This window comes from Larimichthys crocea, chromosome XIX, assembly GCF_000972845.2.
Source record: "Larimichthys crocea isolate SSNF chromosome XIX, L_crocea_2.0, whole genome shotgun sequence".
In the NCBI taxonomy this organism is placed as follows: Eukaryota; Metazoa; Chordata; class Actinopteri; family Sciaenidae; genus Larimichthys; species Larimichthys crocea.
The window spans coordinates 162,420-189,770 of record NC_040029.1 but is presented as its reverse complement, the minus strand read 5'-3'; the positions used below and the strand labels follow the sequence as shown (position 1 = coordinate 189,770).

At 43.9% G+C, this 27,351-nt stretch overlaps 2 protein-coding genes across 5 annotated transcripts in view; one reads left to right on the top strand and one right to left on the bottom strand.

The window, feature by feature from the left end:
- Positions 1 to 3,737: 3,737 nt before the first annotated feature.
- Positions 3,738 to 20,132, bottom strand: dnpep (aspartyl aminopeptidase). Of its 3 annotated transcripts, none has more exons than XM_027291499.1 (15): positions 19,857 to 19,982; positions 19,530 to 19,620; positions 17,743 to 17,831; positions 17,549 to 17,662; positions 17,355 to 17,480; positions 17,144 to 17,268; positions 16,979 to 17,063; positions 16,783 to 16,890; positions 16,557 to 16,634; positions 16,375 to 16,455; positions 15,639 to 15,799; positions 15,490 to 15,529; positions 15,298 to 15,399; positions 14,648 to 14,815; positions 13,676 to 13,917 (listed from the first exon to the last, which is right to left on the bottom strand). In XM_027291499.1, the coding sequence occupies exons 1-15, from the start codon at positions 19,953 to 19,955 to the stop codon at positions 13,867 to 13,869; spliced, it is 1,518 nt and encodes a 505-aa protein (XP_027147300.1). In that variant the 5' UTR covers positions 19,956 to 19,982; the 3' UTR covers positions 13,676 to 13,866. The 3 variants fall into 3 exon arrangements, with proteins under 3 accessions (XP_027147301.1, XP_027147300.1, XP_010748612.3); XM_010750310.3 differs by lacking the exon at positions 19,857 to 19,982 and adding an exon at positions 19,991 to 20,132 and having other exon boundaries at positions 13,867 to 13,917; XM_027291500.1 differs by lacking the exons at positions 13,676 to 13,917; positions 14,648 to 14,815 and adding an exon at positions 3,738 to 3,776 and having other exon boundaries at positions 15,253 to 15,399.
- Positions 20,133 to 23,962: 3,830 nt separating this feature from the next.
- desmb (desmin b) overlaps positions 23,963 to 27,351 on the top strand; it is a 10,498-nt gene continuing 7,109 nt past the window's right edge. For both annotated transcript variants that reach the window (XM_019258299.2, XM_010750309.3), the window contains exons 1-2: positions 23,963 to 24,601; positions 26,746 to 26,806. In XM_019258299.2, coding sequence (XP_019113844.2) covers positions 24,024 to 24,601; positions 26,746 to 26,806 — 639 coding nt within the window. In that variant the 5' untranslated portion in view covers positions 23,963 to 24,023. The remainder of the gene's footprint in view (positions 24,602 to 26,745; positions 26,807 to 27,351) is intronic.

The window sequence follows — 27,351 nt, the reverse complement described above, 5'->3', positions numbered from 1 at the left end:
ACATACATACATACATACATACATACATGCATGCATGCATACATTCATATGAACATGCATACATTCATATGAACATGCATACATTCATATAAACATACAGACATTCATATGAACATACATACATACATTCAAATGAACATACATACATTCATATGAACATACATACTTATGAACATACATACAGACATACATACATACATACATACATACATACATACATACGAAGATACATTCATACGAACATACATACATTCATATGAACATACATACGAACATACATACATATGAACATACATACATACATTCATGTGAACATACATACATATGAACATACATACATACATACATACATACATACATACATACATACATACATACATAAACATACATACATACTTATGAACATACATACATTTATATGAACATACATATGAACATACATACATTCATACATATCAACATACATACATTCATACATACATATGAACATACATACACACATACATATGAATATACATACATACATACATACATACATACATACATACATACATACATTCATACGAACATACATTCATACGAACATACATACATTCATATGAACATACATACGAACATACAGACATTCATACATATCAACATACATACATTCATACATACATATGAACTTACATACATTCATATCAACATACAATCATATAAACATACATACATAGATACGAACAGATCCCCGGTGGTGGTTGAAGAGCTTCTCGAGGGAGAGGAATTCAATTCAATTCAATTCAAGAGTTTATTTTCATTGTCCAAAGGCAATGAAATTGTGTGTGGAGCACAACACAGAGCAGTAGTTAGATAGTTAGTTAGAAGTGCCAGTGCCCCCCTCTCCAGTTCCCCTTAATGGGCGGCAGTAGCTCAGTCCATGGGGACTTGGCTTGGGAACCGGAGGGTGGCCGGTTCAAGTCCCACATGGACCAAAAATATGGAAGGTGGACTGGTAGCTGGAGAGGTGCCAGTTCACCTCCTGGGCACTGCCGAGGTGCCCTTGAGCAAGGCACCGATCCCCCACAACCGCTCACTGGGCGCTGGTCCAGCCGGCTGCCCATCACTCCACCATCTCTCTCCACGTTTGCATGTCTATGAGCCCTTGTACTGCATGTGTGTGTCTGGGTTAAAATGCATGTCAAAAAAATAAATAAATAAAAATTGAGTGAAAAAAGAATTTCCCCATTGAGGGATAAATAAAGTATATCTTCTTCTTCTTCTTCTTCTTAAAGTGCAAAGTGACCAGATAAAGTGACATTTGTGCTTCCCGCCCCCCAGATCCCCATGCATAAACAGACAGGCTCCCCATCCCCATACTGAAAATAAATAAATAGCTCCAAGATACCATAATATGAACAAGCAGTTATCCTAGCAGCCTTGTGAGTTTAACAGTCTTATTGCACTGGGGTATAGGCTGTTGGACAGCCTTTTAGTCCGGGTCTGAATGGACCTGTATCTTCTACCTGAACAGATGATTGGCAGGATGGTGGCAGTCATGCAGGATTTTTTGTCCTCTTCGTAGACAGCATGTGGTGTAGATGGTACTGATCTCTGGGAGAGACATCCCAGTGATTTTCCCTGCAGTTTTAACCACACGCTGGAGTGCCTGCTGGTCTGCTTTGGAGGAGCTTGAAAACCACGCCAGGAACCCATACACCAGAACGCTGCTGATGGCACTGTTGTAAAAGTTCACTAGCAGTGGTCTGGAGATGTAGTAGCTCTTTAACTTCCTTAGGAAAAAGAGACGCTGTTGAGCCTTCCTGACTGCTGAGGCAATGTGACTGCCCCAGGACAGGTCCTCTGCCATGGTCACCCCCAGGAATTTATAACTGCTGACCCTCTCCACCACCTCTGAACCAATGGAGAGGGGTCTGTGGTTTATGGGACGGTTTCTGCAAAAGTCCACTATCATTTCTTTTGTCTTTTTGATGTTCAGGGCCAGGTTGTTGCTGTCGCACCATGACACAAGATGTTGCACCTCTGTCCTGTAGTCCCTCTCATCGTCGGCTGTAATAAGTCCTAGGACGGCGGCCTCGGTCAGGACCTGGTGGCCACGTGTGTGAACGACGTGCTGGCTCAGGGCGCCGAGCCGCTCTTCTTCCTCGACTATTTCTCCTGCGGCAGGCTGGACGTGGACGTGGCCACGAGATGACCGGCTGCGCTCTGCTCGGTGAGAGAAGAGACGTCCAAACGAGATCCTGTGTTACCTGCTGTGATCTTGACTCCCTTTCTCGATGTCCGTGTCCAGGCGGTGAGACAGCAGAGATGCCGGGCGTCTACGCCCCAGGTGAGTATGATCTGGCCGGGTTCTGCGTCGGAGCAGTGGAGCGTGGAGCCCTGCTGCCCAGGCTGGGGGACATCGCCGAGGGGGACATGCTGATCGGAGTGGCCTCCTCTGGGGTTCATAGCAACGGCTTCAGCCTGGTCCGCAAAGTCCTGGAGCGGGCCGAGCTCGGCTACAGCTCCCCGGCTCCTTTTGGGAAGTCGGGACAGACCGTCGTTAAGTCTCCCTCGGGGCTGTACATCATCGTTTACACGCAACTCTCGACTGTAACTTGTGTTTAGGGCTTCCAGGAGAGGTTCTGCTGACGCCGACAAAGATCTACAGCTGTCTGCTGCTGCCGGTCCTTCGTAGCGGCGCTGTCAAAGCCTACGCTCACATCACAGGCGGCGGGCTGCTGGAGAACATCCCGCGGGTGCTGCCCCAGGAGCTGGCAGTCGACTTGGGTGAGTTGAAAGCACACGGACGCTTCGGGCACAGCATGAGCAGATAAACCTGGAAAGGCGGCGTCTCTCTGGAGGAAGCTGCGTTTGCATTTAGGCAACGAGGTGAAAAGTTTGTGCACTCTCTTTCCCCGTGACTCAGATGCCTCTCGGTGGAGCATCCCTCCGGTGTTCTCCTGGCTGCACAAGGAGGGAGGTCTAAGTGAGGAGGAGATGGCCCGAACCTTCAACTGGCCTGGGGAGCGGTGCTGGTGGTGTCCCCTGTGGATGCTCAGAGGGTGCTACGCCAGCTTCAAGCACACGATATTGCATAATTAATGCATTGGATGGTTTATTTAGCTCTTTATTACAGTTTTTAACACTGATATTTGCCTTTTTAATATCAGATACTTGCTGGGTTCACCTTCTCAGGCCTAAGTACAGGAGGTGAGTAATAATTTGGGACTGGTCCTTTTAACCCACATCGACTGAAAAGGATCAAATTCTCCTTTCTGATCAAAATAGCAGCTCGACAAACAAAGAAAATCACACGTGTGTCCACCAGGACACACATGAACATGAATATAATGTACAAACGTGAGAGCCTACAAGCACTCACAAGCAAAACAAACACAGTGTACATTTACACACATGTACACAAACAGTAAACGTGTACAAAAACACATAAACAAGCAAATACACACTCAACTTCACACACACACACACACGTGTGCGTGGGCCGTGGTGAGTCATCACCCCTGTCTCCCTCCATCGCTCATCAAAACTAACACACACACACACACACACACGAGGGAGACACACGGTCGTCAGGCAAGTGATGTCACTGTTGTCATAGAGACAGCCAGGACGAGCTACGATTGGCTGAGAGCGTCTGACGGAGGGAGACCTTGTTTACGGTGCACTCTCGCTCTTCCTCTCTATTGTTTCGTTCACTTTTTCGATCCCTCGCTCTCTTGTCGTCTTTCTTTCTGCCGATGTGATGAATCTCACACACACACACACACACACACCCACACACACACACACACAGGTATGACGACAACACATTACATCTTCAGAGAGAACAGATTACATATGACAGCTGTGTAAAGAAACTAAATGGGTTTTTTGATCAATGCAGTCTTACGTATTCATTTTATCACAGATTAAAGATGTACAAACTAGTTTTTATTCTCAAGGTTTAGATGTTTAAAGGCACAAAACAGGTAGTTTTGTAGCTTGAAATCTCTGTAATCTGTTATAGTGTATAGTCGTCGCATGACAAAACTTAAATGTAAATTCAATTGAAAATCTGGAAGTGTGAAAACACAAAAAGGCATTATTTACATCTATTTTAAAGCAGTAATTCCAGATTCCAGATGTTTAAATCCCAAAATATCAAATTTAATATTCAAAATTCCCAGAAAAGCAGATTATAGACACTTGTCTTGTTGCTGGAATGTATTTATGAGTTTTTATCACAGATAAAATCATTTATATCTAATTTAATGTAAATATTCCAGACTACAGCTGTTAAAATACAAAAAAAATAGCAAATTTTTGGAATTAAATATAATTTACTCAAATATTCCAGATTACAGATGTTTACGATGCCTCGTTTTCTGAGTGAAGTCTGGAATTTAATGGATTTTACACGTTTATTTCTGATTATAGGACACAATCTTGAATCTAATTTGTTCTTCTAAAGTACACGACGACAGCACAGATTACAGATGCTTCAGGATTTAAAATGCCTTTTTTTCACACACACTCATCAGCAAAACACAAACGTTGTGAGACCTCTCTACGAATGTTCTCTAAATGTTCTTTGGAAACAGGAAACAAGGCATCCTTAAGGAGAAACACACCGCCATCAATAATTCAGCTGCCTCTGAATGCTGGGACACACAGGTGCACGCTCACACACGTGCACGCTCTTGTAATGACAGCCTAACCATGTTTGAACAGACAGGAAGGAAGCTGGAAACCGACTGAGGGATTATGGGCAGCGCCGGTAAGGACAGGCTGAGCCGTGACGGCGAACCGGCCCCTGACTGTTGATGATGGACAGGAGACAAGTCACAGGGTCCTGAAGCGTGCCGCTGCAGCCGGGGCCCGCTGGGATTGCTCGCTATTGGCTGATTTGGTTTCTCGTCACGCTGCATTCAGGGTACGGTAAATATGAGCTTCCTACGCGGTGGAAGAACGTATCCGTGTGCTTAAAACATCATGTTTTATAGATTATAATAGATTTAATAGTTGGGTTTTAAAGGGCCAGTTCATGCAGTTTTTCACCTTTCCCAATAAAAGTCCAAATAAAAACTAAATCCATAGAGGTGGAAAATACAAGACGTTTATTTAGGCTTTTTTGACTTCAGATGTCATTCTTTAAGCTTTAAACAGCCCAGATTTAATTCCACTCAGCTCCATTTTATTGTTTATTATTTAACTTTTTCCAATTTTTCTAAACTAATAAACTCTTTCTGTACTCTGATTTACTCTGTGAACTAAAGAAAAACAGACTTATTTTGGTAACTTGGGTGAACTGGACCTTTAAATAAAGAGAGCCTATGGGATAACAGTAAACACGAGAAATTAAATACAAGTAGAGATACGTCATAAAGTTCATTAATGTCATTTACAGCAATCTAAAGTTTACCAGCGTTAGTGTTAACATGAGCCACCAAAAGCCCCCAATCAGAGTACTGTGAAAAGTCTGACTGTAATTGAGTCCTATAAGGGAAATGAGCCAACTTCTAACCTCAGTAAACAGTTTCCTCGTGAGTTTATGGGCTCATTATCTAGTTTAAAGTCTTCTTCCATGTTAAGTTTATAATTTATGGTCCCATTTTGAGTAAAATAGACGACAAAGCCAGGTATGCTTTAGGGCGTGGCTACCTTTCTTTCTAAATATGTTTACTTCCAGCGACAGCATAAATCCCAAATGGTAGTCCATGAACCAACGTTGTGGTCGTCTGTGGTCACACCAGAGTCTTTCTCTATGGGACAATCATTGATGCACAACATGGAAGCTGATAAGGTCAGTCGACCATGTTGGCTGTTGATGTTGGTGTCATGATCAATGTTCTCCAGATGATGGTTCTTACTGTAGTCGGTCCAAAGACGTACTAAACCAAAGACATCCCTGTTTACCTTCATTCCTTATCAGCATTCAGCTCAAAGCACCGCTGTCCGTCTTGTTTCTATCAAAGCTGTCTGTGGATTTTTTGCTTTCCTTCAGCAGAATCCGCCGCGAGGAAGACGCCACATCAAAGCTGAGCGCTTATGTGGAAGTAATGAACGTCCTCCGGCCCATCGGATCAAGCTTTATATGGTCACGGCATGATAAATAATATTCTGTGTGTGTGTGGCTGCTTCGGTGAATTCAACACATGCATGCAGGATCATTTTACATGTGAAGAACGTGGTGTAACAGGTAAAACTCACCATCGTTGCACAGCTGATCTCTTGGACAGATCTTCCTTTCGAACAAACAACCTGCAAATAAACAAATACAGAAGAATGAATTCAAGTAGAGCAAGAATTAAAGCTGCGAGCTCACCAAAAACAACCAGAGTCCCTAGAAATGCGTTGAACATAACCTTTATGGTAACGTTAATGAGGGTTAGGGTATCACTGAATATGTTTTTTATTATTTTATTCCATTTTTCAACACATCTTTGTCAGATTAAACCTTTTAAAACTCTCTAAAATGACGTACAGATTCAATTTATTAAAGGACACGATGACAGAAATGGGTTAGGGAACCTCAACCAGAGCAGGTAGCTACACTGGACATCAAGCTTTTGTTGCTAAGTGATGGGAATATACTATGTGTGTGTGTGTGTGTGTGTGTGTGTGTGTGTGTGTGTGTGTGTGTGTGTGTGTATTACATTGACCTTTTCCCAGGTCCTAATCTGTTGCGAGGCAGTAAACAGCAGCAGATGTGAAGCCGCTCGTCTCTGTTCTGTTTATTTATGCCTGTTTGCGTTGCCTTTTCATTAAGGATTTATACAACGCTGTGTATTATTCATGCATCCTGCGATAACTTAAGAAAACACACCTTATCCACCACAGTACTACCTGCACGATCATTGTTTCCACTCTGTTCTGTGTTAAAGGGTGATGTCAGAGCGCTCGTTAGGGGTGCTGTGACATCACTAATTTAGACGGGGACAAAGGAAAGAAAATATTAATCTTCATCTACAGCTGACACACTGTCATTGTGTTTGTACATGTTGAAATATAATCATCAAAAAGAGCTGGGAAATGAAGCCAAGTGCCCGAAAACTGCAGTTCCTCAAACGTCCACTTGAGGCTGGCTCCAGAAGTAAGTCAGTCTCCATAAGTCCCCATGTTTCACAGCAGAAATAAACATGTTTACAGCCTGGTACAAAAAACAGTTTTGGTCTCTGTAGCTAATTTCCCAGTTTGTGACAACTGTACTGAGGGTGAATTTATATACAACTCACCTGTTCACATTATATTAAGGCTTAAAGTTATGCAGGATTAAGAGTGTGGACGCTTTGATTGACAGGTGGGAGGCTTGTTTGAGCAACCAGGCATCATTTATGAATGTGTTAAGAGATGAGTACAGTGTTTCTCCTGCCTCACCTGAATTAGTGACATCCTGTAACAGCACAGAGGAGAGTTACAGACAGAAATAGGTTGACAGGATTTAGGTGGAGGTGTTTTCCTCTCTTTCATCCGTCTCGCTCTGCTTTTTTTTCCTCTTTCACCTGAAATCTAAGTCAGTCGGATTATCGACTACGCGATGACACAAACAAAGTGCCCGCGCAGCAGCTATCAGAGAGGGAATCTCCATTAAACAACAGAGCTGAGGGCGCTGCTAAACATAGTACAGAGAGATCCTCCATCCATCCATCCGCCCGTCCGCCGCCCCCCCTCCATCCAAACTCCACATGATGACTAATCTCTGCTCTGTCCTCTCTCCTCCGCCCACGCATCCCCTCCTTCCCTCGTTATCTCTCCGTCCCTGTCCTCCCTCCTCGGCTGTCTGCCTCTACAAGATCTCACCTTCCTGCAGACCGTTCATCATTGTCATCCGTCACCTCTTCTAACACACATTACCGATTCATTAGAAGAAAGCGTCAGTGTAATTGAGTAACTAATGAGCAGGCTGATAGATGCAAACAATGTTCATGTTGCATTTTTACTGCAGTAGATGTTTAAGGTTCAGCTCATTTAAACTTCTTTATATACAGTTGGCTTGCAGTGCATCATGGCCTTTCAGATCATCATCATGTCGGCTCTGTGACGAAGCATTTTCCAGCTAATCTAAGAGCGTTTTTAAAGAGTTTAAGAGGCTTTTCTTGATGGGAAATATACGAGTTTGACCGTTATACGACAAAGTTCACCTGTCTGCATAAAGTTTATGGCATGAAACGATGCAAAAGAGGTTTCATGATTGATTCTTGGTGTATTCTTACCAATTTGCAAATTTGCAGTTGTGCCACAAACACCCAGCATCCTCAGTTACATGGCGGATGCAGCAAAAGCTCTCTGATCTTCCCGTTTTAACACTTCATAAGTCTCCGTACTTTCAAGTTATTTCTGTACATAACTGAGTCCTGAAGTCTGTCAGCTTGGTGAGCATCAACAATCCATTTATCTCGAGAAGAAAAAGCATCAAACTTTATTTTAGAAACGACTTAGAGCCTCGTTTACAGACAAAAGTGACCATTACGTTGGAGATTGTTTGTGGCAGAGCAGATTTATTTGCAGTCATAGAAACAGAAATAAGTTGAAACGATGAAAATAACTCAGCTCAGAGGTGGTTTCAGCCTGCAGAAGGCCTTTATGCTCCTCAGGGGAAACTCCTCCAGCTTTTCGTCTTTCTGAGACTTAAACTAATAAAAGAAAGTGTAGCCACCGCCTGGCTCGTCCCTCCATCACATACAGGTTACGTACAGCACCGGCTCCATTTTGTGTTCAGCCCGAGCCTTTAAGCTTACATCATTTTAAATGTTGGTTTCACTGTAAATCATATACACACACACACAGGTCGTTTTCTATTTGGCTTTGTTGTTTTTCATCCTCTCTCTCTCAAGGCCGCAACAACGTTTCAAATAAATCAGCCTTTTCCTTTCACTGGCTACAACAACATTCAGGAGTGGTTTTGAAGCATTAGCGATGATGCTCAAAGCAAAACCGGTTGTTATAAATATGCAAACATGCATCCAACACCATGGATTTTGGCCTCTTGGTCAGGTCTTCAACACTCGATACTACAAACAGTGAATCTAACTGCTGTCATGATACTTTCATGTAATATCTCTTCATCTTTTGTATCATCGTAGTATTTCTTTAATTTCTTTAAGTCACAGGGCATGAGAGAATGCAGGGATTGGAGCCGATGTCGTGCCAGAACAGGAGCTGGACAAGAAGGCGTATGAACATAACGACAGAGAAGGGGGCACTGATGGAGGAAACTGAAACTGGGGGTGCGCTACGTCACAAAAAATACCAATTTTTTTACGAATCTTTCCCGATGGACAGTGAAGTAAACTGCTGCCAACCGTAGTCGCTGTTAGCTCAGTTTGTTAGCCCGAGGAAGAGGTTTTAAGGGGTGTCGTGCCAGAACAGGAGCTGGCAGGCGTGTTGTTGACCTTGCTTGAGAGATTTTGAACATACGCCCATCTTTACCACAGAGGGATCACACTGCATCGACACTAAAGCTAAAGAAAGGACTGTGTCTTTAAGGAGTCTATGTATCCGGGTCCACTGTTGGTCTAACATGGCTTTTACATGACTCATCATCAGCTCAGAAACTGAACTCCAGCCTCCATCATCATCTGTGTCTCCGCGTCTCGCTTTTATCGTCCATTAACTACCCGCCAGATTGAATCCACCGTCATTTTCATAATGGTGCTGCTGGCATTTGTGGCCGCTGCTGTGTTTGAGTGTGAGCTCGGTCTGCCGGCTGACAGGAGATATTAAAGGTGGAATGAGTCAGCCGGGATGCAGCAGAATAAACCCTGCACGGTGTCGCGGAGCGGCAGCAGGGGCAGCGAGGTTATAACCCTCCTCGGCTCAGTTAACCTTTAACCTGATCACTCGCCGTGTCTCTTCTTCTTCTTCTTCTAAGCAAACCAACAACAAACTGAAGTAATGTCAGCCTGATAAATCTTCTTCCTCTATTAGCACCACCCTGCTGCCACATATGTGGACTAATCCGCTGCTGAAAATAGTCCCCAACAAATGCAGTTGCTGTTTTAGGAGATTACTGCACCTTTTACGTCATTTACGTCGTCAGTAGGAACCAATGGGCTTGGAGCCACAGACAGGATGTCTGAGAGCTGCCTTTGATTTGAACCTGGACTAATCCATCAGATCTGAGAGGACTTTATTGGAGCTAAGATTTCACTGATGTACTCTGGCACCCGGCCACATAAAGCCTAAAGTCAGGAGTTTAAAATGGAGGCCCACATTTAAGACGTTCCTCTTCGACAGAGTTTATAATTCGGGCTGATCATTGGCAGACGTCCGTCCACCGTGAGTCAGGTTTTGCTCGAGGTTTCTGCCTCTCACAGATATTTCTCCTCCGTAGATCTTTCAATTTATATATTTATATTAGATTTTTAAGTTGTATTGTTGTGTTAAATAACGCTGAAGCCTTTTAAACTACGAACATATTGTTGTGTTAAATAACGCTGAAGCCTTTTAAACTACGAACAGAGCGTACTGTTCCAGACCAGGACTGTAGTAGTCCATTATCTTCATTTTAAGACACATAACTATGTGGAAATTTCAGATTTCATGCATTTTTTGCACATAATTCACCATTTAGGTCAAACAGTTGACTATAGGAAGACACCTGTATGAAGAATATTAAACCGGCACCGGTATAAAGCTTGTTTGGACACCCCCATCTGGACCTGCATCGACTACAAACCTCCACAGACTTGGATTAGACACATTTGGGAGGCAGTTGATCATCTATTCAATCAACTAATTGATCATTTTTAAATAAACTATGAAAAGTAGACAGTCACTTTCACTATTTCTAATGTAAAGCTCTTCAAATCTGTGTAAAATATCACAGCAGTACCTTGAACGTACGATAAAACTCCAGATTTACACGATATTTACAGAACAAACAGCTGATTCGTGGACGTGGCCGTCCGTGGTGCTGAAACACTGCCCGGCGTTTAGTGCATCACAGAGACAGGAAGCCATTGTAGTAACTGCGAGCAGACGGAGCCGAGAGGTCAGCCATGAGTCACAGCTTTAATGTTGCTGTGATATTCCTGCAGGGATTTTAATTACGGAGCTCTCGGTTGCAATTTAGAGACAAAAATCTTGTTTTATTTTTTCTCAGATGTGATCTAACAGCTATCTAAGATCATCACTGATTGGCTTTCGCTCTTATTATGCATCATTTTATCAGCTGCTGGAGTGTGTAAACAACAAGACCTCCACCCAGATCAGTGTCAGATCCTTTATCCTAAAACAAACTCACTGTGAATGCACGGCGCTCCTGAACCGCAGTTTAATGAAACGTTCCTCTCAGGATATCGAGGTTTTAATGGCGTTGTAACATTCAGTGATATCACTATAACCTTCCTCATTGGGATATCTAGTAAAGATCCAAAGACTTATGTCACCTTGTATTTCTTGCTCATATTCTCCAATAAAACAGGCAGCAGCCGAGCGCGTAATGTGAGGAAAATGAGTGTGTTTTTATTCATTACTCAACATAAACCTGGGAGAAGAGTTTAAACGTGTGTGAAGGAAATACTGAAGCTTAGTTAGGAGTTCAGTCTAACCTACAAAAATATCAAGCAAGTTGTTTTTTGGGAGTTACGAGGTCGGGTTCACTCGTCTGCCATCGTCTTTTGACCTAAAGGTTTGAATATTGACTGTAATCGACGGTCGCGTTTTTAATTAAATTAGTTTTTTTATCGCGTGGACGTGGCTCAGGTGGTAGAGCGACATGTTGCTCATTCGATTTCCGGACTCTTTTCCTCGCCTTAACTTCCTCCGTCAACGTTCCGTCTCTTCGACTCCATCCTTAGAGGCTGCTGAGCCCGCTTGCCTAGCTCCTGTTCTGGCACAACACCAGTGCTCTATGTATTACCCATTTGGCACAACTCCGGCTCCACTCCCCAAACCTCCTCTTCTTCCCGGTGGCACCATCCGGGCAGCCCGACTAACAGACTGAGCCAACAGTAGCTAACAGCAGCTACAGTTGGTTACTTCACTGTCCTTTAGGAAACTCTGTAAATCACAGAGGCGGAGCAGCCGGAGGACATCAAACTAGAAAACATTTTCTCCATAAAATATCCAGTTTCTCCAAAATCTGTGAAATAGTTGGTGGTGTGTGTGACTCAGTGCCGTAAAGCGTTACGTACCCGGAGCACAAAGTTACACAGTGTGAGAACAGACGTACGAATGACTGAGACACAAGTCACCATTTCACATATTGGCTCTACACAGGCTCAACCACAACAAACCAAACCTCTCCATCTCTCTCCATCCTTCTGTGTGTTTGTTGTTGTGGTTGCAGACTGTGCGAACGAAATGATTCATTCCTGCAGCCAGACACATCAGAGCATCAGAGCATCAGAGCATCAGCGTCAGTGACGCAATTCAAACAGCGGTGTAAACAGATCAGAGGCAGAGCTGGAAATGCAACATATCTAAGATGAAGGATTGATCTTTAACGCTCCATCCATCATGAACGTTCCACCAAAATAAAACTCACTGTTCTCTTTTATTTTAAGCAAACATGGGAGGAACTTAAAGGCAACATTTTGTGCAAGGATATTTTAGAGAAATGCAACAAAAAGCTGCAGATTTATTATAATATATTTTTAAAAAGTCATAAAGTGCTCCAAACTCGCTGCTAAGCACAGCAGCCACCACAGGAGCCCGGGCACCAGGGGCTTGTCATCGGGGAAGTCGTGATTTACGCGCCGCCCTGCCGCCTGGATGCAGCGAGTTCATTAACGGGGAAGTGAATCCGTCTCCATCAGTGCTGGATCAAGAGATTGGAGGCGTCTTACCGTGTCGGGAGGCCGCGCAGAGCCGGCAGGAGGCGGTGAGGAGGAGGCACAGAGCTGCCCAGAGCCGCGGAGACCTCATGGTACATCCAACAGCCACCGGAGCGGAGGAGGGGAGAGCGGCCGCTGCTGCTGCGCGTCTACCAGCTCTCCATGTCTGAGGAGAGGCTGCTGCTGCTGCTGCTGATGGAGAGGAAGTGTGTGAGCGTGTGTGTGTGTGTGTGTGTGTGTGTGTGTGTGAGAGAGAGAGAGAGGCGGATTGGTTGGAAAACCAGGAGGCGCCCCTGAGTCCTGAGCTCCTCACTGCTCCAGCGCTTAAACTGGAATAATGTCAGCGGTGGAAGGAGAATGTACTCGATTACAATTCATGTTTCCCAACCTCTGGGTCAGGTCCCTCCACAGGGTCACCAGATAAATCTTATTTATTCAGTTTGAGCTTGTCTCTGTCTTTATGCCCACACGCCTTCTCTGTCCAGCTCCTGTTCTGGCACGACACCGGCACACCTCAATATAAATATGATCTTTGATGACTTTTACACCTGTTTGTATCATCACAGCTGCAACTTTTAGTTTCCAGGTGGACAGTAATTTAGAATTTGCTGCATGTTTGTTATTTATTAAGTTTATTGTTGTGAACTTTCATTTTACATCTTGCTTAGTTGCTCAAAAACACAAATTTCAGTGTTTTATCAACTCTTCTGACACGTCTTAAGTATTTACTGCGGCGTTCTTGTTTTGATATTTGATGATTTCTGTCACAAACCAGCTCCCTGATAAATGTATCCACCACTTTCTATCAGAAATTGGTTAATAAAAAGTATGAAAACACCTGACACAGAAACACCTGGCACATCTGGCTCCTGACAGTGTTCTTATTCAAATAATAATTAAATAAAACAAGGATATCAGGAATACTTTAAAGTATTTTATTATTATCTAAACAATTTCATGTCATAAGAAAGATTTTAATGTGTATCTTTATGTCATTTTCTTCTTTGGGAGAGGTGAAATTACAGCGAGTACAACTGAGAAAATCATTCATGAAGAGAGGATCTGTGAGATCTCTCGTTTTCCATCAGCTGTGACTCTTCAGGTTCTAGTCGAGGACCAGCGAGCTCCTCACCGAGGGGAAGAACTCGAAGAAAGCCTGCAGGAGGAAGAGAAAAAACAAAAACAATCAAGGCTTGAGCAAAGAACCGGTGACTCATCTGGACCGAGACAAATGCTGAATATTTAAATCCCGAATGAGTCAAAGACGAAACGTGTGTGATGCACAAGTGACAGGAAATACCAGGCGGCAGGAAGAAGGTAGCTGTGTTTCCAAAACATACACCAACGTGCACACAATGTTTTCTCAACTGACTGATTCAGGTTTTTTGCACATAAAATGTTGAGCAGAGGTCCAATGTGACGTCCACAGATACCGACAGAGGACTAAAGAAACCAGAAATGATTCATATCTGACAGGCTGAAATCAGAGAGAACAGGGATATGGATTTGGATAAAGGTGAACCAAGACGATGCGCTCTAGGAGGGATGAAGGGATGAGAGGAGAAAACGGGGTCGTAGATGAACGGAGGAGTTCAGAAATGCTCCATCAATGTCGTAGAGGACGAAATTTTTCACATTTGAGAAGCTGAAATCAAAGAATTTGTCCATTTTCCCTTAAAGAAACGACTCAAAACTGTTAATCAGTTATCAGAATAGTCGCAGATTAATTCAATAGATGAACTGACGAATCGCTGCAGCTCTCAGCGACTTTATGAAGTTTAATCGTGACTTGTCGACTCTCTTTGAGGACAATCTGAGCTCGAGATAACATTTATAAATGAATTCAAACGTCCTGAGAGAGAAGGAGGTGTGCTTGTTTCACAGACCTTGAAGAGGGTGGTGCTCTGCAGGACGCTGGAGGTGCAGCACATCTCTCGGATGGAGTGCATGGAGAGCTGCGGGCCGCCGATGTCCACCACGGGGATGCCGAGGCGGGCGGCGAGGATGGGTCCGATGGTGGTTCCACAGGGGCTGTCGTTACGGACCATGACATCCTGCGGGAGGAAGAAACAGTCTTTATACACACTCCCCACAGCGCCTCCTCGATTATCTTTAATCCTTTTTTTGTCTTTGTCAGTGATTCTGCTGCGTCTCGTGCAGGAACGTAGACGAGATTTAATCGATTTTAGCGATTATTATCAACATAATAATCGGCTTCACCTTTTTATCAGCAGGTGATTTGTGTGTTTACGTGCATATTTCATACAGATTTCTGCCCCTCTTCTAGTCTCTTCATGACTAAACATCAGATCTGATGAGTATTAAAGTCTTCATGACCGTCTTTACAGTCTTTCCTCGTGTGTTGCTTGTTTTTGTCCCCTCACACGTGAATTCTTCTCTTTTCCTCTCTCGTCGTCCAGCAGCTCGCCACGTTGCTAGGAGATCTGTGTGAGCTGCTGAGCCTCCGTCTGCAAACAATTCATCCGTAATCACACACACACACACACACACACACACACACACACACACACAGTACCTGCAGAGGCACCCCGACTTTGCTGGCGACCTCTCTGACGACGGAGGCGGTGACGGCCGTCGTGGCGTAGCGCTGGTTGCTGTTGAACTTGATCACCGGGCCCTGATTGGATGATTGGATACAGGTGAGCGGTTATTATCAATCGCCTGACATCACTTTGACTTTTTTACAGCGACGGACAAATCTGTTCACCTTGTGGAAAGCCGGGCGATGGTTCTCCTCGTGCTTCTCCCTGAGAGGAAAATCGAGTTGAACGAACGAGAACGAACGCTACAATGTGTGTGTGTGTGTTTGTGTTTGTGTGTGTGTGTGTGTGTGTGTGTGTGTGTGTGGACACTGACTGGTAGTTGGGATGCACGGCGTGCGCCATGTCGGCGCTGATCATGAAGGAGAGCGGCGCCGCCTGTTGGAAGGCGGTGAGGTTGGAGGCGGAGGAGGACAGGCGGCTGAGGATGAGCTCCGTCAGGTTGGACTGAGCTCCCTGAGCGCTCTCTGATCCCACCTGCAGGACACACACACACAAAATACATAAATGAAACTCATTATTAATTAATCTGTCAATCATTTTTGGTTGTTTGGTCGATAAAACGTTGCTCAATGTTTCCTAAACTCGTCCTCAAAGATCTTTTTTTGTCCACAACCTGAAGATAAATTCAGTTTCTCATCAGAGAGGACTGAAGAAACCAGAAAATATCAAAGAATTTGGACACATTTCTTTAAAAAATACATCTTAAAACAGTCCAAACCCCAAATATAAATCAGTCCATGAGCAAATAAAAGCGAGAAAGGCAGCAAATGTTTCATAAATCATGTTTCCAAAGTGCGATGCTGGGAGCGTCCCCTCAGGCAAAGCTTGGAAAGCAGCGTCTCCTCGCTTTACTTGCTTAGTCTCACTCGATTCCTGGATGTCATCTGATCCCAGAGATACAATATTTCAACTGCAGCAAGTGTAAACATCTCTTTTTTTTAGGCTTTGTCTCAACTCTCCCCTCGGGTCAGACGTTGGCTCATGAAAATCAGCCGATTGGTGATGGTGACATGACTTGACAGCAGTCTAAGTCACAGGCTGGATCTCACCTCTTCGTTGTCGTACAGCGTGATCATGCGTACGTTGGGATCTTTGGCCAGAGAGTCGCCTGAGCAGGACTCCATCAGTCCCTGAGACGACACATGTCAGACGAGGGAGAAAGACGTGAGACCACAGACGTCCTCAAGAAAAGACTCAGACAAGAAAAACAGAAGTCAGTGTGATCAGTCACCTGCAGGGCGCAGTAGCAGCTGTGGAGGTTGTCCAGACGAGGAGAGTAGATGAACTCTTCGTACACACCTCCCAGCGCCTGCAGGGAGACGAGAGGCAGCAGCACATGACGGACAGATGGAATATGATTCAAACATAGACGAAACGTCGATCGGTGGCGATAAATAAAGTCTTTATCAAACCTGGCTAAAACACTCTTGTTTTGATTGTACATTGACTTTACTCACCGCCGGCTGAGTGTCGGTCAGACACAGCTCAAAGTCCAGCAGAGCTTCGGGCTCGACGCCGAGCTCTGAACACAGCACCTTCACCAGCGCCGGGTGGTGTTTCTCCGCCTGAGGAGGAGACACGACACAACACGACATCTTTCTCTGTTTGTATTGCTGAAGCTGATAGAAATCGGTCTGATGTGTTTGTTTTTACCGTGTTGGTGGCACAGGCGGCGTCCGCGGCTGACACCGAGCCCGTCTCCAGCTCCTCCTGGACGGCGGTGGCGATGATGGGCACGCTGAGAGACACACATAAAAAAAACACGTCACCGATTTGCCACAAACGTCTCTGAGAACATTCTGTGCGTCCGTTACTGACAGGTGGTTCTCCTTGTTGGGGCCGAAGGAGTCGTTGATGTCCCTCTGCAGGTGGATGGCGAGGTGGGGGATCCTGAGCAGAGGTCTGGGCACGTGGATGAGCCGCTGAACCAGCTTGCTGTCCTTCTGGAGGACGACAACACACACACACACACACACAGATGAAGCAGATGAAGACAAACAAGTCCAGACGTCAACGACGATCCTTGTACCTTGACCATGACGCGGCCGGCGATGGTCAGGTCGCGGTCGAACCAGGTGTTCCAGATGCCGCCGCCGTAGCACTCCACCCCGACCTGCAGACAGCCCTGCTTCGTCCTCTTAGACCGCGGCTTCACCTGAAACACAAACGCGCTGTGACGCGAGCTTTTCCCGGGATGTAAGGAATGTGAAGACGGGCTCTCACCCTGAGGCAGGGGCTGTCTGTGTGCGCTCCGATCATGGAGAAGCCATTTCCAGGAAGGTAGCGTCCGCCCACAGCGAAGGCGATGAGGCTGGAGTAGTTCCTGGTCACAAAGTACTGAAGAGAGCAAACATGTTCAGGCCCGTTCCTTTCTAAACGTTCATTCATCTGCAGATTTTTAAAGTACAAGGACTGACCTTGGAGGACGGCTTGATGTCCCACTGCTCCGTCTCCTTCAGCTCGATGAAGCCGGCCTCCAACAGACGCCGTCTGCATTCGTCAACAACTGCAGGATGAAAAAAACGAAAAGGAGAGATGAACGACGGCGTTTCTGTTCACTGTTCGGCCGTGCGCTGACATTTATCGGGTTTTCTAAAAGTCAGAGTGATTCTTCTTCGAAGCTGCTGAGAGGCAATAAAGGAATTTGATCTTGTTACTGACTCCAAGACTGTCTGAGGTCCATAAAATACCAGAAATATCCATTTAAAACACGCATAAAGATGCAAAATTTTTATAAATATTCATGCTTTTTACTTATATTTTACAACCTACATGACATAAACTTTTATTTTTTACTTATTTTTGTCATTTATCCTCTTCCAGCAACATATTTTCATCTTCGTGTCATAAAATTTGATTTAATTCACCATCAAGATGCATTTTTATTTTTTATCCATGTAACTTTTATTCTATATTTTCTATTTTGACTCAAATCTTTTAGGCACATTTAAAGAACCACAGATAAAATGTCTTATTGTTAATTATTTTGTTTTTATGAAGTCTCAACGTTGCCAGAGAGTGTGAGGTGGATCCGGTTTAAGTTCGCTTGTTGTCACATATTAACAAATTCACACACAAATCAAGTTTAATTTTTATTGCACGCTCTGTGGGAGGTCAGAGGTCACAGTACAACGATCAGAGACGTTATGAAACATGAAGATGTTTTTCCATCTGCAGAGACTCTTCCTAATCTTATCTCAGGCTCAAAGTCGCCTCGTTCACCTGCACGCCGCCACGACCTGTTCACGCCGCCACGTCTTCGTCCTCACACAGATAACTTTGTGTCAAATTCCAGCCGGCTGCAGGTTAATGCTGAGTTTATGATCAACCAGCGGCTCGTCTGAGGTGTCATTGTGTGTCCGTTAGAAAAAATCCTGACTCTTGTGATGCGTTCAAGTCAAGTCATAGTCATATTTAGGGCCCGAGCACGGCACGCTGTGTACTCGAAAACTCATGAAAATTTGCCTATCCCCCCTTTTTGGGGGTCTTGCACATGGACGTACAAAAATGGCTCTATATACATGTATGTTTTCGGAGGGGCCCCTCGCCACGGTTTCATCCACATGTACGAAATTTGGAGGGAGTATGTAACATACCGAGACACACAAAAAAGTCTCTTGGTGACCCGGGCTACAGCGAAGCGTACGGCGTCCAATTAGTGTCAAATTTGGACTTTTTGTGTTTTTGGGGTCATTTCCAGGGGTTGCATTTGAACGAACTCCTCCTAGGGGATTTTACCCGATGTGTTTGAAACTTGGCGTGTGTGTTCTCAAGGCCTCGACAATGAAGAGTTATCAAAATCACAACTTTTGATCAGAGGGCGTGGCCGTGACGGCGCGTCAAAGTCAACAGTGCTGATTGACTTTTGGGCTGAAGTGTTGGGCTATCATACACTTCCTCAGAGCTGAACTTCTTGTGGTTATTAAGACCGATATTATAAAGACTGATATTATTAAGACGGATATTATTACACATTTCGACCGTCGCTGCTTGCAGCTTTAATATTTTACATATTTTGTTTAATTTAATCTATAAAATAAACTTTTTCTGCCACATCTGCAAAACCAAATACCAGAATTATTTATACTGTTAATAACTGTTATAAATGCATAATGCAAAATGTGACTTTCACCCTTATTTACATATGCAAATGAGCATTTTTTTAATGCTTTAAAAGGATTTAAAGGACAGATCCTGAGTTTACCGTGATAGGGAGACACTCCTCTGTTGACAAACTGCAGGAACTCTCTGGCTGCAGCGTGCACGGCCTCTTTGGAGCTCTTCATGATCAGCGACTGACAGAAACAAACAAAACAAAACAAAAAATGATCAGCCACCCTGGTTCCAATATCGGACAAGCGAGATTTCAGCCTCTGTCTGCCTTCTGTTGGATATAAACAGAAACTTCTGGACTAACAAGCGGATAAATAATAATAATAAACTCCTAAAGCGACAAACTGAGCTTAAACTTTTTAATAAATTCGTAAAAAGTCAGTCTCGTCCGATAATGGGCGCACTACACTTAGCCAACCTCTGCTAGGTAACCCCCTGCTGCTGCTGCTTCTTCTTCTGCGCTCCTCTTCCTGTGCGAGTCAAAGCAGGTGTCAGTGAGGGAGCAGCACCTCCACATGCCGCAGCGACACTGATCATTTTTATGGCACTCACCTGCATTAATTTGCACTTTGCACAAAAAGTCTGAAGATGATGAGACAGTAACGACGGGGACAGGAGGAGGGATCAGCTGACAGCGGCGAAGAGCGAGAGCAGCCACAGCGACACACAGCGACACACAGCGACACCCAGCGGCCAGGCGGTGCAACTACAACACGTAATTTGAGCGAGTGATGGGAAGTTCGGTTCTTTTTAGGGAGTCGGGCTCTTTGAACCAGATCGTCACATCACTAATTTGAGAATTTGCAGGCCTTAGTCTGTCTTAAATTATAAAGATTTGTCTTATTATTGTTTCTGAAATCACAGCTATGGTTATGATATGTTATTTTCTAGTTATTTGCCATCATTTGAGGAAGAAAGTTGCTTCTTACTGAGGTTAACATGCCAGTACATTAAAGAAATGCAGAGACTGAAGGAAGCTTAGCAGCCCTAAAAACTGAATGTCCTGACTAGAGTTTTTCTTTGAATTGCAAATATACTTGTAACTGCCACTTGTTACAACATATACATTTGAGCTAGTGATGGGAAGTTTGGTTCTTTTTAGGGAGTCAGGCTCTTTGAACCAGCTCGTTCGTCACCGACACATAACTAATTTGAGAATTTGCAGGCTTACACATGTTGTTTTTTCACCTTAATCTGTCTGAAATTATAAAGATTTGTCTTATTATTGTTTCTGAAATCATAGCTATGGCTATTTCCAGCTCGGGATGCCATCATTTGGGAAAGAGACGTTGCTTCTTACTGAGGTTAACATGTCAGTACATTAAAGAAATGCAGAGTCTGAAGGAAGCTTAGCAGCCCTAAAAACTGACTGTCCTGACTGGAGCTTTTCTTTGAATTGCAAATATACTTGTAACTGCCACTTATTACAACATATACATTTGAGCTAGTGATGGGAAGTTCGGTTGTTTTTAGGGAGTCGGGCTCTTTGAACCAACTCGTTCGTCACCGACACATCACTAATTTGAGAACTTGCAGGCTTACACATGTTTTTTCACCTTAATCTGTCTTAAATTATAAAGATTTGTCTTATTATTGTTTCTGAAATCATAGCTATGGCTATTTCCAGCTCGTGATGCCATCATTTGGGGAAGAAAACGTTTCTTCTTACTGAGGTTAACTGACTGTTCTGACTAGAGTTTTTCTTTGAATTGCTACACTTGCAAATATACTTGTAACTGCCACTTGTAACTCTGTATGGAAGCTGCTCAGTGGTGCATCAAGCCAAAGAAATTTGATTTCCAGGTATAAAATTACCCAGATCTTCCACATATAGTTCCACATTGTGGGGCCCAAGGAGCATGCACACAGGACTGATTTAATAGTGCACTTCTTCTAGACTTTCAAATGTAATTGAACCGAGCATTACCTAATTTTCAACATATAGTATATCCAACAAGTGGCAACCTCCGTGGCTGTGGAAGTGAAGCCAACAAATTGCAATTCTGTTGGCTCCAGAAGTGAGTCAGTCTCCATAAGGTCTAAGCAACCAGGTGTCTTTTGGTCCACTTCAGGTCCACCAACGATCCAGAGGGAGGCAGAAGAGACCGGACAACCAACATGGGCGGGTTAGGGTCCACCTTGCTCCACTCACTCATAAGTTTACTCTCTATCCTCCCCCCTGCAGCCATCTATCACTGTATCACCACAGGAACCGGCCTTATATAGTCCTGAATGACGAGGGAGGGGGTGAGGAGGGGGAGACTGAGCGTAGGGGAGTCAGAAAACGATGATGTTTATATCAGCTGTCGGCTCACAGCATCACGCCTGCTCTTGAGGAAGCCCAGGGGAACACACACACACACACACACACACACACACACACACACTGTTCAGGCTCTATTAATAGATGTGAGAGCATCAGGCTCCATTAGAGGAGCACCAGTGGGACTGTTGAACATACAGGAATTTGTGTAAATACACTGCTGCTGTTCTGTGGTTATAATATGATATGGTAACTTTTGGTGAAATCTACAGACACAGGTGAAGTAAAATCAACACTTAAATGTTTATTCTGGATCTGAAAGAAGAGACCAGAAGGATTCTTGACAGAAATAACGTTTGAGTTGGCACCACTTGTTGATATTTCAAGTAGCCTAGTCTGCGTTCTCTCCAGTTGAAAGCTTGAAGTCTGTTGCACCTCTCACCACATCCAGTCGGATTACACTTTTACATCACTGCAGCAAGAAGATGTCAGCAAAAACAACAAATACTAACTAATATTGCCACACTCCCTGTGAATTCCCCTTTAAAATACCGTACTGTATACCAGACAGCCTGTGTTAGGTGTTGTTGGTTGCATTATGGGAATTGTAGGATGCATCGTATTTGGAGCTTGATAGGATTTTTGTGGGCGGTCCTTAAAGGGTGGCTCGATGACACGCGGAGGCCGCAGAGAGATAGAGATGAATTCATCACAGCTCAGAGTCCTTCAAAGTTAGTCATGTTCATTTTCTGAACTCATCTTCTATCTTCTATATGTCTAACAAACTCAGAACACATTTATTCTGACTTTACACGGACTTTAAGCTTTAAAATGTTTTAATAAGATCACCAAACAAAGGCTTGCTGGAGTCACTTCTACTCTCAGAACAATAAAATTTGCTTTTAAAGTTCAAAAACCTTCTTCAGCTGTGCAACAAAGTGTTTAAATATGACTCCAGCATGTCTGCTGGCAGAGGGAACCGTCCCTTTAAATCCACTTCACTGTTTCTATTGATCATGAATGGCACAAATTGTTTGGGATCGTGGGCTTTCTCCTGCTCTGGGAGCGCCTCCCGTCTCTCGGGATGGGATAGTTTTCCTTTTTAAGGCAGGTTAGACAAAGCTCTTCCCCCACGGGCGCCGTCACTAACAACCTGCACCTCCTCACCATGTGAGGACGTCGCCGAGGTTTGAAAGCCACCGTCCGTCTTTGCATCCTCACATCGTTATGTCGTGAGATCACAGGAGCAGACGGGGATTTTCTCATGACACAGTGTGACTCAACAGGTTTTCTGGACTAAATAGGGCCTTTCAAAACAACCTTTGTATGTGTTTACTGATCGTGAACAATGCAGAAGTGTCAAAATCTGCAGTTCCTCAAACGGCCACTTGAGGCTGGCTCCAGAAGTGAGTCAGTCTCCATAAGTCCCCATGTTTCACAGCAGAAATAAACATGTTTACAGCCTGGTACAAAAAACAGTTTTGGTCTCTGTAGCTAATTTCCCCGTTCATGACAACTGTACTGAGGGTGAATTTATATACAACTCACCTGTTCACATTATATTAAGGCTTAAAGTTATGCAGGATTAAGATTGTGGACGCTTTGACTGACAGGTAGGTGTCGTTACAGGTAGCGCCACAGATTTTGAGTTCTTCGGAAACCTACTTCTTCTTCTTGATACCATCAGTGACTGCAACAGCAAATATGCCGATCAAATACCTCGATCATTTTCCAAAGCTGTAAAATCCAACATTAAAACACTCTGCACTGTTTTGGCTTTTGGTTGTCGAGACTGTTGCTGCACAACAGAGACGAGAAGCAACAAAAGCCATTTTTAGTCTGATTGGGATCATTTTTGCCTTTAAAGTTACAATTTCTCACAGTTTGTTTCATCCTTATCCAATGCTTACTGTCACTGTTGGGCTGATCTGATGTTAGGTGTTAAGAAAATTATTCAATAACCTTCAGGACGCCATCAGACTTTTAAGATAGATCATCTTACGCCCCTGCAGGGTCATACTACGTCATGTCAAAATGGAAAAATACTGAAAGCATAAAAGGATAATAACATTTTTCCAACACTAGGAAAACATGAGAAAGATGGAGACTGAAAATTGAGGGAGGAGGAGAAAGAGAAGACGACGGGGTAGATGGAGAAGAAGAGGAGGTAGGAAGACATATAGAGACACAGGGAGGGCAGTTTACAGGGAGGAGGGGGTAAAAAGCAAGGGAGGGGGTAACTACAAATAGCCAGAGGCAGTAAGTTCTCCCTCAGAGCTCTCTTCTGCTGCAGCCGTCACCAGGCTCTCCTTGTCCTCCAACATGGCCTCCTACAGCTCCTCCGCCCAGACCGCCTCCTCCTACCGCCGTCACTTCGGCCACGGCACCTACGCCTCGCCCTCCCTCAACCGTTCGATGCTGGGCCATGGCAGCGGTGGTGGTGGAGGCCGCGTCTCCTCCAGGGTCTACGAGGTGACCCGGACCAGCTCGACGCCGGCCTACCGGGTCTCTTCCAGCTACTATGGTAAGCCCCTATCAGCTTCCCGGGCCTCCGTCGGGCGCTCCTACGCTGGCATGGGCGAGACGCTGGACTTCAGCCTGGCCGACGCCATCAACCAGGAGTTCATCACCACGCGGACCAATGAGAAGGCCGAGCTGCAGCACCTGAACGACCGCTTCGCCAGCTACATCGAGAAGGTCCGCTTCCTGGAGCAGCAGAACCAGGTGCTGTCGGTGGAGGTGGAGCGGCTGCGTGGCCGCGAGCCGACCCGCATCGCCGACCTGTACGAGGAGGAGATGAACGAGCTGAGGAGGCAGATAGAGATCCTGACCAATCAGAGGTCACGCATAGAGGTGGAGCGGGACAACCTGGCCGACGACCTGGACAAGCTGAAACTCAGGTGGGAGGGGCATGACGGCGTGTGTGTTGCTTTAAGAAAAGGTGTGTGTGTGTCGAGCGAATCAGTAAATATCTCCATGACGCTGACTGACGGGAGGTGGATGAATGGACGTGATGATGCACACACATGTGTGTAATATCACACCTGCTCCATTTAACCAGCCGTGTGGGAGATGAGTGAGTCTGTTTGTTGTGGTTACAGGAACCCTGATGAGCGTTCTTAAAGGACCACAACAGAGTTTCTGACATCATCATTATTTGCTTTAATACATTTAAGCTTATATAACAACAGATATTTGGATATATTCATTATTTTCAAGCTCCTAAGTTCTGTTTTTTGTGGGAAAAAAAGCCAACAATCAACGTTTCTAAGACTATTTTATGCAGTTTGAGTTTGAACCGAAGCTGTTGACGTCTCTGACTAACATCACAAAAAGGGACAAGAAGTTTATTTAAACTTGTCTACCAGCTCTGATACGTTGAGAAAATCATTTTTTTGTTTTTGTGATGTTTAAGGTTCTTTGGGGGACTGAATGCAAAAAAAAGGGGGTTATTATTTTGGTGGCTTGAAGAATGTTGTTATGTTTAATAATCTGTTTTTCTCCTACATTTTTGTCCTCTTTATGTGGCCATCATTTGGGCTGCTTTAGTGCATATGGCACTTTTTTTTCTCTCTCTTGACAAATTTTGGAAATTCATTTTAGATTTTTAGAACACTGTAAAAGAAATTTACTACCGTCTTAAGTCATTAAGGACAAAAGTGTCCACTTTCAAAAAACTTAAGAATTAAAAAAATATTAAAAATATTATGAATATTACAATAATTATAAATAAACTTATTTTGGGGGATTTAAACCCTTGAAATTGATTATTTGATGTATTGATTGAAAAAGAGAAATAAACTCTTTATTGTTTGTGTGTTTTTCCATAAATAACAAACAGTAATCAAACTAGCATTTAAAGAGTTAAAGTTCGGCGTCTGTCTTTCAGCCTTTTATTTCACCAAGCTCTCACCAATCACTAAAAGTCAGTCCCAGATTTACTCTTGTCCGCGCTTCTTGCTCTGTCACTCTCTCATTTCTCGTCTTAGCTTCCTCTGTCAGCGTCCTCTTCTTCACCTTTCCAACACTGTTCCCGTCAACATCCTCCAACCACCCCAAAAACTCCTGTGGTACACACTAACACACCCCGCTAACAAAAATGAGCTAACAGCAGCTGCAGCTGGCAGCAGTTTCTTCACTGAAACTCTGTAAATCACAGGAGAGCTGACATGTTTCACCACTGTTGTTGAAGTCCAAAAACAGAAATGCCACTGCCGAGTCTGTTTCTAATCTGGAATATTATCTGTGATGTTCGACTATAAAAATATGGATGACTTATGTGTGTGTGTCTGAGCTCAGCACACACACACACACACAACACCACACACACCCACAACACACACACCACACACCACACACACACACACCAACACACCCCACAGCGTGTTTACACTGCAGGCTTCTATAAAAGGAGAGGAAAGAGCTCCCACATATTTGCAGGATCTCCAATATCTGTCCTTTCTCTCTCAAGTGCAGATACAGCGCAAGTTAAATATTAAAGTGGAACATCCTCACAGGGATTTAGTCTGTTTCACTTAGAATAAAAAATATAACTGGAGCCTTTATCTCCCTTTATCGCTGTCGCAGACTTCACTCTTTCATCTCATTCTTCTTCACTTTAAAAGACGATTTTCTTGCTTAATAAAATAAAACGAACATCTGTACGAGAGGATTGCAATAACATCGGGGATTACTTGGCTTTTAAACTTCCATATTTCAGCTCAGATGTGTACGACAAATCATTTTGTACCTCTGAGATTATGAAGCCATGTCTCTTGCACTGTTATGTGAGTTTAGGATAAGAAACTGTATTTTTACGTCTACTTTTGGTCACAAAAATGCAATTTGCTAACAATTATAGTGAAACAGGGAAGTTTTGAGCACATTAAGTTGTTAAATTCCAGAGGAATTACTGCATTTTAATACGATTTGCAGGAAATGTATTTAACAAGCTCAACGTTTATAGATAAATATGAAAAAAATCATCTTCAAAATTAAACATTAGAGCTTTCCTCACTCTTTTGTTGTCTCTTGTCTCCTCCAGACTTCAGGAAGAGATTCTCCAAAAAGAGGAAGCAGAAAATAACTTGGCTGCTTTCAGGGCGGTGAGTCCTTCATGCTTTATTATATATTATATACAAGTACTGCAGTCATACTGTATTTGTTGAATGAGTTGTATGATGAGAACACAGGATAAACTTTTTGAGTTTTGGGATTCCTTGGGTTTGACCAAATCTTGAAAGTCAAGAATGATCTTTAAAACTCTTCTCTCAGTTTTCACTAAATCACGAAATGTTTTGACCTCTGAACATTTGCTCTACTTGTTTTTTGCTGATTCACCAAACCGCTGCAGATGTGGACGCTGCCACTCTGGCTCGTCTGGACCTGGAGAGACGCATCGAGACGCTGCGGGGAGATCGCCTTCCTGAAGAAGATCCACGAGGAGGTTCTCTCTCTTTCTTCCTCTTCTCGTTTGTGTCTCTCTGTTCATTTCTCAATGCTCTTTTATCTGGATGAGAAAACCGACGCTTCAATATATAACAGTGCAAATATCATGGTTATTTAGTCACAGATTAATTTGAGAGCGACATAAAGAGCAGAGAGGCGTCTTAGTGAGTTTGTTGTTTATATTCTGACTGATTCTGTTAGC